The 12,285-nt window shown below is 43.6% G+C and overlaps 1 protein-coding gene across 2 annotated transcripts in view; it reads left to right on the top strand.

Annotated features, from left to right (window-relative positions):
* Positions 1-12,285, top strand: part of LOC108885141 (serine/threonine-protein kinase 32C) — a 64,848-nt gene that overhangs the window by 10,668 nt on the left and 41,895 nt on the right. For both annotated transcript variants that reach the window (XM_018679339.2, XM_018679337.2), the window contains exon 2: positions 9,954-10,009. In XM_018679339.2, coding sequence (XP_018534855.1) covers positions 9,954-10,009 — 56 coding nt within the window. The remainder of the gene's footprint in view (positions 1-9,953; positions 10,010-12,285) is intronic.

Here is a 12,285-nt window from a genome sequence, read left to right as displayed (position 1 = left end):
GTGAATGGTATCGGGTACGGCGTCACGATTCTGGAAAAATGAGAATCGTGTTTATTGAACTCATTTACCAGATACATGAGGAAACAGAACAGCTTTGTCGTATTGTGGTTTGTGGTGATGTCTAAGGTGACTGTATAGATTTGTGTTACTTCTTTTCTTCTGCTGTTGTTTAATGGGATGAAAAGCTGTAACCTCCTGTAACTGATCAGAAAATCAGAACCATCCAGTCTGATCCAGATCCAGACTACCTCTTCTGGTCAGACCAAACTTTGGTCCTTTGACCTGGAACGTGGTCTGAGGCACCTCCCACAGTCCAAAGACATGCAGGTTAACAGGTGACTCTGAGTGTGAATGTGAATGTGTTGGTCCTGCGATGGACTGGCGATCTGTGCAGGGTGTACCTCGCCTAATGCCAGCTAAAAGATAAGTGGTAGCGACAGTGGATGGATGTTTTGGTTCGGATCAAACTGAGAAGTCCGAAGGTCGGTGTTAAAGCACCTTGAAAGAGCAGAATTAAAAAGAAAAAGAGATATTGGTTAGCGTTAAGCGATAAACCAGTGTCTCCGTAAGTCTGTGGAGTAGATAGTAGGAGGCAGAAGTTAACAGAAACGACTGCTCGGGTGGAAAATCAGTATTATCGGTCGACAATGAAACAGCCAATAAAACTTTGCCAGTTGATGTGTGCATCCCTGATCTACCTCTACCTCTATTGATCTTTAAGGCACCAGCAGTTCAAGTTCATTCTAATTTGATGAGTAACCTTAGCAACAAGGTACGGCGAATGAATCACATGCCTCACTAGCTGTTTTTGAATAGAGGTTCATCACATTAGTGAAACACACAAACACAGCCGGAGAGAGAGAGAGAAAAAAAAGCCAGATCAAGCCTTAATGGCTGCTTTAATTTTCCAGCAGCATGACTCTTTTGTGTTATCATAAAAGCCGTCCAGCAGATGAAGATCAAAAAAACACTCTCACGCTAATTAATGCACACGCACAAGGAGACTCAAAGACGGTGGAAGCACATGACAGTCTGCCCGCGGGGAGCGTCGACTCGCCACTGGAAACGAATCCAGAGTTGCAGCGGCACACCCTCCATGCGAATCTCCATCCTCGTCCAATTATCAGCTGAGATCCATAGCTGAAGTCGTCACGCCTGTAAAGACAATGAGCACCGTGGCGCTCATGAATATTCATCGGGTGCTCTGTTTAGAGAGCCCGCAATTAGGTTGTATTAGCGCTCTAGTGCAGAAGGAGAAAATGATGATGATGGCTGCTCAGTGATGATAGTGATTTAAGTAAACAGATTCATCAAACGTGGCCTTCAGCAACGCCGCTGCCGAGGCACTGTCCTGCTACGTCAGTTTGAAATGTAAGAGAACAAGCGTTTGCTTTTGTTACCAGTGTAAAATAAACTCACATACAAATCTCTTCAGTAAACAGGGAAACAAAACACAAGGCTTAATGAGCTCATTCAGAGGCAGCAGTCATGTCTCAGTCGGTCACTTTATTAAGTACACCTGTTCACCTGCTCGGGAATCAAAATACCTGATCAGCCGATCACATGGCAACATATTTAGACATGAAGACATGATGACGACGACCTGCTGAAGTTCAAACCGAGCGTCAGAGGGAGAAAGGTGTACCTTGAAGCAGATGGTCTACAGCAGCAGAAGACCACACCGGGTGTCAGCTAAGAACAGGAACAATAGAAGATTGTCTAGGGTCGAGGGTAGGGTCAGAATTTGCTTGTAACCAACATGAAAGCATGGATCCATCCTGCCTTATATCAACGGTTCAGGAATGTTTCCAGCTCTGGTTGGAATGGTATGAGATTCTGACGGTATGATAACCATAGGCAAAAATATCACTGTTCGTAGTTTTGCGGTATTGCAGTTACAGCGTTGTTTGGCAGGGTGATGGGTGGTGCTCCTGTAGATGGAAAATCAGTAGCCTTCCTCCTTCAAGTGAGACGCTGGGGAATGGTATAATGGAAAATATCTGTGGTTTTAAAACCTTGACTTTTTCAAACCATTGGTGTAACTTGAAACTGGCAACCGAAGAATTAAGGCTGTTCTGAAGGCGAAAAGGGGGCAAAGTGTACCTAATAAAGTGGCCAGTGAGTGTATGTAAGTGATATATCTGTGTTAATTTAGTGTTATCATGTTGAATTTATCACCTGACCCTCACTTCTTAGTCTTCATTTGTATAAGGAGCTCTAACGAGAGCCTGGTCTTTAAACTTTAACGACTTGAAATGAAGCGTGCTGCTAACAACGTTGATTCAAGCGGCCGTTATTCTCCTTTATCGCCATCCAGGGCACATGCAGCCCTTCCCTGTGCTGATCAAAGAACATGTGAGTCTTTTCCCCTTGTGTTGTAATGAGAGTCCCATCAATACAGATCAAAGAGGACCGGCACAAGGTCAAGATCAAGATCGGCTGTAACTCGTAGCTTAATGTCTTGGATTTACATTTACAGTAAGACGTCCTGCGTCCCAATGCCTTTGATTGGATGTTCGATATCAAAGACTCTGGTGTGTCCCAGCAGCAGCTCGGCTACTACAGACCATGAAATATGGCTTACTACTGCGATGAAATATTCAGTATTCATGTGGGAGACTGAAGCTGCTGTAAAGCAAACAGTTCTTACTATGATCCCAGTCACACTGTAGTGTTACTCAGAGTCTGATCCTCCTGCCAGGGTCTGTGTGCTGATACTCAACTACCGCCATGAGAACATAAGCAAAGCACGTAGATGATGCTATGACGCTGCACTGGTTGTGTGCACTGTGTATGCAAATGGAAAAACAAACCTGTCAGCAAAACCTGAGCAGCGGCTCGTCCACCTGGCTGACGGCGTGGCACAGAGGCAGGCAGCACAGGATTGGATTAGAGGTACAGGCGTATTCTCCAAAGACGCAACAGGAAGGGATCGATGCTAGGAGGTTTTTTGATCCTGGTCCAGCGGGCTCGTCCACACAGGGCGCATTCACCCAGTGTGATTTGATGGCTTGGTCGTACTCTAAATGTACTCTGCATTAACATTTCAGAGTTCACTTTCTGTGCTCTGTGTCAAACTGCTTTACATTTTAAAAGGACCGAGCCGAACCTTGATATTTATTACACTTAGGTTCAGATAATCATCTCACCGTCATTGAAATAATGATTCATTCGGTGCCAGTGATGCTGGGCTTTGTGCAAACTGTGCATCCATCCATCACATTATCAGGCAGAGAGTGTGTGTTGTATAAAAGCTCTGAAATCATCAAACCAAGTTGAGTTTAACAAAACATGAAGCGCGGCTGTGAACATGGTGAACGCCAGACGTCTTTGTGTGTTATGGTCACTGTCGATTATTCTGACAATTGTTGTCTTGTTTAATCATTAACAACAAAAAATGCTCATCACAATCATCAGTAAGACATCAGTAATCATCTGGTTTTGTCCAACCAACAGCACAAAACCCCAAAAATGTTGAGTTACTACAATTTAAGACCAAGAAAAGCAGCAATTTCTCCCGTTTGAGAACCTGAAACCATTTAATATTACTATTTGCATTTTTTGCTTGAAAAACCACTTGATGAACAGGACAGAAATGCACAATCAGCTGTTTACCAATGCTCAGATTTTAATGCTCTTCCTCGTTAAACCTGGCATAGACAGGTTAATGTAGACAGGTGTGAGAGGGTAGTTCACTTGGGTTTTTACATTGATGTATTTTATCATGTTGTAGAAAATGTGACAGAACTTAAATCTCTGGCTTTTCTGAACCGGCTTTCTCAGCACAACACTCTGAGACGTGAGCTGAATGAGCACGATGAACCACGGCTCCATCGCATTAAGTGGTATCGCGTGGATCAATGTGCTCAAGCTCTACTGACATCAAAGGTATTAGGTGACCCCCAACCCAACCCCCACCCCCATTAGGATAGTACTTAGCCTCCTTCACAGTCCTTGGTGGCGTTGTAGCTCAGCTTGATGCATCCATTTCAGGTGACAGTGGAACAGTATCATTGGTCCGGTTTATTGATCGTGTGGTGATTCTCTTCCAGTTAGATATCCCCTCTTTGGGGAACCCAGGGTGAAATTAGAGGCTGAATGGTGGAGGATGAGATGTTGCGGGTGGTGTTTTGATTTACTGAGGAATGCATCGATACTTAATCTCCTCTCTCTCTGTGGTTTTACATAAACCCCAACTGAAGTTCAGGTATTTTCACTGCCAGGTAACTATCATGTTCTCAGAGGAAAACAATGGATTTGAGGGGAAAATGTGAGAATTATATCTACGCTGCCTGGACAAAAAAAAAGTCACCACCTAGATTTAACAAAGCAAATAGGTAAGAGCCTTTCAATGGATAATTACGCATCCATTGGAAGTTGGAAGTCTGGGATTGACGTCCCCCCCGAGTTAACGGCTCCAGTTGAGAAAAACATGGACGCAGTTGTTTTTTCAGAGTTTAGACAACTTCAACACAAATCTGCTCCACCTGAAGAACACCTCAGCTGTTAACGTTAGATTTTAATGCAAACACTTCAGAACGTTCTTAAAACGCTGCTCACATTGTTCAACTGTTCAAGAAACAAAGAAATGTTAAACCACGAACGTATCTCAAGACTAGCCGTTGTTAGCAACACCAGTAAATCAATACAAGACGACATGGTGGTCCAATGAAATATTAGTGTGTGTGTTTGTTTTTGGCCGGGCAGTGTATGTATGTTACAGTTAACTCAAAGGAGGACACTACATCAGACGCTCGTTCATTTATTTGCCTCCAGTTTTGACTAAACCTGCAGAAAGAATCAGTTTAAAGGCCTGACGCTGCATAAATAACATAAACTCTCCACCTTGAAGCACAAGGCGTCTGTTTGCAGTGAATCACGCCACAGATCTCCAAACTGCAGATACTCGTATGTGAGTTGAACTCATAATTCATCAGCGTCTGCGCTCTTGATAAATTGCCACCCCTCCTCCCCTCACACAACCCTCTTTGTGCCGGGAGCGACTGTGATGGTGATTAATAAAGAACGTCTCATGAAAATTACATCATCTTAGGATTCATTATTAACACCAAAATATGACTATAGAAACTTTGTGCTACACACTAAGTCCATATTGATTTTCATGCATATATTGGGTGTTTTTTCATGTGGTTCCAGATATTACTTATAATCTTTTTTAACTTTACTAATCTTGTGAAATCTCTCCTCTTGTGTGAAGGATTAAAATCGACCTCGTCCTCTGGTTTTTTGTTCTATTATAAAAGTTCTCCAGTTAAAGAGAATTACTTTGAAAGCTCCAAAACTCCACAGTTCAGTATTTCCCAGGGTATAATTAGCAAGGTTAATGATCCCATTGTATAATGTATTTTTCATGATCTTGAAGGTGTCCTCCACTCCGCTCACCTTTCCCAGCCTCCTCTCATTTCTCTTTTATCATCCGCTGTATTATGATTGATTTTATTAATTGCAGTCATCATTAGAAAGCAGCCGAGCCTTTGTTCAGTCTGTGTGAAGCCTCCCACGCTAACACCACAGAGGTTATCGGCTTGTTGTTGCTGTGGTTGTTAAGTTGCTCCTGAGATCAGATCCACGGACCTTTGTATCACCACACCTCCCACAGAGAGTCCTGAAAGAGCTGATGAAGTTCTGATCGACACAATTGATGATTTATGAGGTAAAAAGACAGACGTTGTCTGACGTCCCTGAAATTTACTATTTTAAACTCTGACAAAAGAAGTGTGGAGTACATTCTACTTTTTTTCAGTACACTGACAAAAGATTAGAAGTCATATCTTGATTGAAGAGGTAGCAGCTCTCTGAGTCTTTGATAAAAAGTCAAAGGTAAACTACGACTCCCAGGTGCGTTTCCATCCATTAACAGGTGTCAACATTATATTCTGTGCAGCAGGTGAAGGCTAAAGTTTATGGTGCTGCAGCTTAAATCAACTCACTTGTGAATTCTGGGTAGATTCTGGATGAATTCAGCTTCTGTGGTTTGTGTGTTTTGTTTTCAACCGCAACCAGGAAGTAATCTGAATTTGTTCCAGCTCTGGTTTCTTCTCCTTAGCAGTAGAGGCTCATGGGTACTGTAGTATTAAAGCATGCCAAACTAAAAACCAAACCACCTTTAGGCTTGATGAATTATTCAGGAGAATGTTGTTGTCTGGAGTGTTTTCACACAGGACCTTTGACGGCATTCCAGTTGAAAAGTCGGAAAACGCTCACAGAACCTCCATAGCTTCAGGTTCAAACTTCTGACTAAGAACTCAGAAATTCTGATGTCTGAGTACAACTGGAACGCAGCATTGGTCCTCAAACTCAACACCAACATCCTGAAATATGTCCAGAACTGGCCGTGGTGCAGCTTCAGCTGCTGTATATTCACAGGAGAGAGTTTGTGTTCTTTATTAGTGACACCCTCAGAATGTAAAGGCCTTTACATGAAGAGTAACACTGACGATTAAAGAAGCACTCGAAATGCCAACAGAGAGCAGGACAAACTCTTCTGTGATCACCACTTTTCCTGCTTTATGATTAAATAAAACTGAGAGAGCTCTGAACTGTGACATTGCCTCAATTAGAGGTTTTAAGTGTGTGAACACACACGGTTAAACCCCTCAGACTCACACTTTCCATGCCCCTTGACACTGGCTTCATGCCAATATCAGCTCCTCCACAGGAGCACATCACCCACTGAGGACCCCTGTGGTGCCTACTCAGCATCCGATCCTGGAGCGTCAGCAGCTTCCAGCCCTCACAGAGGAAAAGACGCTGTCGACGTCTCTCCGGTGGATCAGATTCAGCCGTCTGGTTCGCAGGGTTTGACTGAAGTGCAGCGTCCAGTGAAACCTGAGAGCGGTGGATGGAGGCCACGTAGCGACTGCTTCTTCCTCTTTGTCTCCTCACTCAGCATCAACTCGCCGGTTCCTGTGAAGTACCACTTGACAAACTACAAATACAGTCAGCGGCGTTCCATTGAAGCCGGAAGAAAGCAGATCGTATCTAAGGACACCCACTGACAAACATGACAAAACAGTAATTGAAAAGCTGGTGAATGGTTCGTCACAGGAGAGCCAGAGAAAACTTAAGCTCTGAGATGAAGGCTGTCGAGGTCGGAGCTGAAGAGTAAAGCATCTATCGACTGGACTGCACACACTTCACCTCCGTGTTGTGATAGAAGTCAGTGTAAAGCTTGTGTGACATGAAAGACCTCCACAGCCTCCCTCGTAATTCTTCCTCGCAGCATGTGGGAGCCAGCGTGGCACAAAGAGAGGCTCTGACGCTGAAGTGATGGTTACAGGAAGTGCTCTGTCTGCTCTAATTATCCCCTTAGCTTTGAACAAGACCCAAATCTCTTTTACCCCCCTGAATCTGAAGAGCAGCTCCTTTCACCAGGCCAGTTAAAGGGACGGGGGTGGAGGGGGGTATTTTTGTTTTGCTTCCCATTACCAGATGACTCATACTTCGAGGAAGCGCTGTGATACTGGGGACATCGATCCACGGTTAAAAAAAGTCGAAGTGGATGTTTAATTGTTTGTTACGTTGAATCACATCCGAAGTCTTTGATTGTGAATTAACATTTACTGGTGTTTCCTTTGTTAATATCGGCTTCAAACCATCTGACACACTCTGCTGTGTGAAGGTTGTTAAAGAGAATTAAAGAGAATTAATCATTTTAACAGCTGACAATCATGCCTGATAAAACATAAAGACTGTTTGGTCGGTAGTTTCAGTTTCACCTTGTTTCTTTTAATTCGCTTCAGTTTTTCAGCTGCCAGTCTGATGTGAAACTAGACTAAACCAGTTGGAAGCGTCTCTGATCTCAGACCTGCTGTTTTCATATAGAGCGTTCACAAAAAGAAAGTCCTGGACGTTGAGGCCTGACGGGGAGGTCAACGTAGGCCTGCTGGGTCTGCTGCACCCTCTTCTTAATCTTTCTAATCGTCCCAAACAGCAAAGAGAAATTAAACACGGTTAATACTGCACCTTCTTTACTAACATAGTTTACTTTATAAACTATCATCAAGCTTAAACTCAAAAAGCTTTGTGACAGATTCTGATGTTTAGAACGTCCAGTGAAAACCCAGTCACCTGCAGTCATGACTGTATGGACACGTCTGCCTGAGTTAACATGAAAACACATCATGACACACCAGAACCACGAGTCCATGAACCCACCGTGCTGTGTACATACGTTTTTCACTTTCCCCTCCATCCCTTTAATACCACACAGAGCGCTGTGTTCATGGTGTCTGTGTGTCGGCACCAGGGTGCAGTCAGAGCCACGCCATATGAGAGGATTAGTCATGTACAAAAGACTGAGCAGGGAGAATCCGCACTGGATTAGTCTATCTCCCAGACAAACCATGCAAACCACACCTTGTGTCTTTTGTGTGGATGCAGCGAGCGTCGTGGGGTTTACCTCCACAGGTCAGCTGGAGGTGGGTCTGCCTGGAGGAGCCCCAGCGTGGGCCTTCCTTCTCCCGTGATCAGTCCTTGTTTGCCCGGAGAGGGAGGAGGCCGAGCAGATCAGAAGGTGACTGACTTTTAAGGAGGAGCTGCAGGAGTTAGCGCCTTGCCTGCTGCGCTCACACAGAGAACAGAGGCGAGTCTCAATCAGAAACACAGGCGACCAGGAGGAGGTCGGTCACTGGCAGCAGCTCATCAACATTACAGGACGTGTCGTGACTGATTCCTCCGCTTAAATCAGCTCCAACGCACTTTCAGAAACCCTCGAAAGAGGAGAGAGAATATCACAAACATCTAACCACAACCACAATTTAGATCATCAATCAAAAGTGTCTTAACAGGCTGCAACAGGTGAAGTGTAGTTCCTGCTGATTTGAGTTCACTCAGCTGTGTCTAACTGCTGTGAGTTGGTGAAACAACAACAATGAAAATCTTGGATGTTGTCTGGTTAATCATCTCTCAGCATCTGTTCTGTTTACACTCAGCCAACAATGATTCTGTCAAAGAAGAAACACCACGCTGTCTGATGTTGGTGAAGAAGTAAAGAGTGGGTGAAGACATAGTTTTTCTACATAAACAATCAGGTGGTTTCCTCAACGATTGACAGGGACAAAATCTTTGGAACTGGTGCAGTATTGATCAAGAACCAGCAGCTGAACTTTAATCTAATGGATAATCGTACTAATATTAATAAATTTGATTCAGTAAGTATCTGATTACTTCTTCCACCACTGAAAGTCCCACAGTAACACAGACACACTAACAGGTGGAGGCAGTGGTATTCCAGCAGCTCCTGGTTAAATCCATGTTTTTGTCAATGGAGTCTGGTAGAGATATATAGAGATGTTTCTGGTTAAACTGAAAGGATGTGACTCTTTAATAAAAAGTAATGATAATGACGTCTGTACCAACTTCAGCTGCAGTTTGTGTTTGATTTTAATTAGCAGTTGTTAGCATGTTAAGCTAATAATGTTATAATATCACACCAACAGACTCAGTGTTGTTATCAGAACAGTGATTTTACACAGACAAGATGACCCAGAGCTTTTTTGAGGCCAAACAAAATGTTCTTGACAGTCACCTGACCTCAGACCAGCTGAGCTTGTGTTCCTGAGGACCAGACTGAAGTCACAGGCAGAGTGAGCAGGAAGTGTTGATGGTTGTGTAGCACAGGTCTGGCAGAGCATCAGCAGGGAATTGTCTGCTGTTGTGTGTGGGTTGTAGACTTCAGCCAGTTATTGATTGCACAGATTGCAACTAACATTAATGTGACGACTTTGTGTTAACTTGTTCAGTCGCGCTCTGTAAACAAAGAGCTGCAGCCCCTCCACTGCTCGTCTGATGTGCATGTGAACCCTTCAAATTAAAGCTTGGAGTCAGCACTTTATCCTCACAGTCATTGTTTCTGTGCTGATACTTAACGACTGCACCACATGTTCCTGAAGCTGCTGACGGGTTCGTTCTCTCCCTCTGTTTCTCCACAGTGAACTTTGACCACTTCCAGATATTGCGTGCCATCGGGAAAGGCAGCTTTGGAAAGGTAATGTAACCTCCATTTTCCATGCTCTGTGTGTGTGTGTGTGTGTGTGTGTGTGTGCTGTACCTTCAATTACCCAGCACAGTAATTATCTCCTGTACAGAATCAGGAGAGGCCGGGCAGAGCACGGCTGACAGAGATCACATTTTAGTTCCCATCATTTTCTGCTGCTGGTGAGATAAATAATTTTTCCATTTTAATAATAGTCATAAACAGGGCTTATGTAATTGTTTCTGTAAAGTCACTTTGAGGAGAGCCAATTTACTTCTCATCTCATGCCGGTGAACCTGTTGGGAGTTTTGACCTCACATCTCCATTTAATTACAGAGCAGCACAATACTGTGGCTGCAGTTGTCATCGTGCTGAATGACTGGGCTGCAGCAGAGAAGCTGGTGTGTGTGTGTGTGTGTGTGTGTGTGTGTGTGCAGCATATTGTGAAACCAAATTACCGCAGTTCTTTTCAACCTCGTCTCAGGTGCCAATATCATCACTGGTGGCCATTGTTGATAAAACAGACATTTTGGATTAACTTGTGGGCCGTTTGTTAGTTGAAGAATTCCTTTGTGTTGCTGTTGAATGCCTGTGTGAGACTTCAGTAATGAATTCAGGGCACTGTGTGTGTGTGTGTGTGTGTGTGTGTGTGTGTGTGTGTGTGTGTTGACGCACAATCGGGCTCCTGAGATTGGAATAGTTTATCTTCATTTTGAATCCCAAATATCACGGCTAATATTTGTTCATTATCCTCGTGTCTGTGCACGCCTTTGTGAATTCTCTCTGCTTTGCTCTTCTCAAAACACAATCTTTTTTCAAAAACATGTCCCTCTGTTGTATGGAAAGTCATTGCCCAATGCTGAATACATTACCATGTGAATTTATGTTAATTTTTTACTTATTGCTTTGTTCCCTCGAGCTGCTGTCACTTCCCTCATGATACTGAAGGGAATCTGCAGTAAGCTGGGAAATACACCGTGTGCAGCGCGACGCAGACGTCCTGAATACTGATTCACACTCTACACTTGTTTTCCTACATGTAAATAAACATGTGTTCATGTTTTTGGTTTTAAAATTCAATCATATAGAAACTGAAACAAGCTACTGTCCTGGCTAATGTGTCTCCAATCAGATACTTCACTTTGTACTCAGTAGTACTCAGAATTTCTCCAGGGTAATTTTGTCTCCAATCAAACATGGCCGCCTTGCACTAACAGGAAATGAGGATCGTATCATGTGACCAGGATTGTCTCAAAAATATCCTCCAGCTGCTTCGCTCTCTTGGCTTAAAAATGAGCGGTTTATCTCCTTGTGTGTTCCTCCTGTTTAATGCGACAGGGAATTGTGTCCTCCGTCCTCGGCCGCCATTTCCACAAGTTTGAAAGTATGTTGTTGTTCCCTCCTCGCCTGCTACATAAGATGGCGCCCGTTGATGAAAAGTGTCCATTGTTCCACATTCACCATCCTGGTTCTTATAGGTCACTGCATTAGGATCGGGCAGTGATTTAAATTTATCACGATATTTTCTGGTTTTTATTACAATAACGACCTAAATGTTGTTTACTAGTTTTCTAACAGCTAACAGCTAACGGAGCTAACGGCTAACAGGGCTAACAGCTAACGGAGCTAACGGCTAACAGGGCTGATGTCTGAGTGGATAAAACAGTTCCTCTCAGTAAAGACATGATGAGGCTCAGCAGAGAAAGATGTGTTCAGGAAACTGATTAAAATTCTGGACCGTAGCTACGAACTCCCAGACAGGAAATACTTTTCACAAACTGCTGACTGTCTAATCTGCTCCTCTACATAGAAGGTCCTATCAGAGGAATCAGTGATCAGAGTCACAGGTTTTTGTTTTATGTCCATGTTTTGACAGGTTGGTTTTAATGTTTAGTTCAGGCAGATAAAACATGTTTGTGTCTGTTAATCAATTATATTCTCAGAGTTTAACTAACGAGCCACTGGTTTCTTTAGGCTTCATCAGGATACTCACAGACTCACAGATTATAGATCGTGATAAATATTGGTATCGATGCCACAGTTGGGTTTTAATGGAAAGGTGTTTTCACTTCATACACATACAGAGAAGCTACAGCCACAGTCAGACAGATGCTCACAGAGACGTCGTGATAAAAAAACGTCCTTGTTGGAGGTCATCCCGTCTGTGTTGTTTGGCCCACTGTGGCCTCGCTCTGTGTTCCTGCTGTTTCTGAACACTTAGCAGCATGAGTCTTTAGCTTCCCACAGAACACACGACAGCCTGTCGCTGAGCAGGGAATAAATAAGAT

Source organism: Lates calcarifer, linkage group LG16_LG22 (assembly GCF_001640805.2).
Source record: "Lates calcarifer isolate ASB-BC8 linkage group LG16_LG22, TLL_Latcal_v3, whole genome shotgun sequence".
In the NCBI taxonomy this organism is placed as follows: domain Eukaryota; kingdom Metazoa; phylum Chordata; class Actinopteri; family Centropomidae; genus Lates; species Lates calcarifer.
This window is presented reverse-complemented; position numbering and strand designations above follow the sequence as displayed.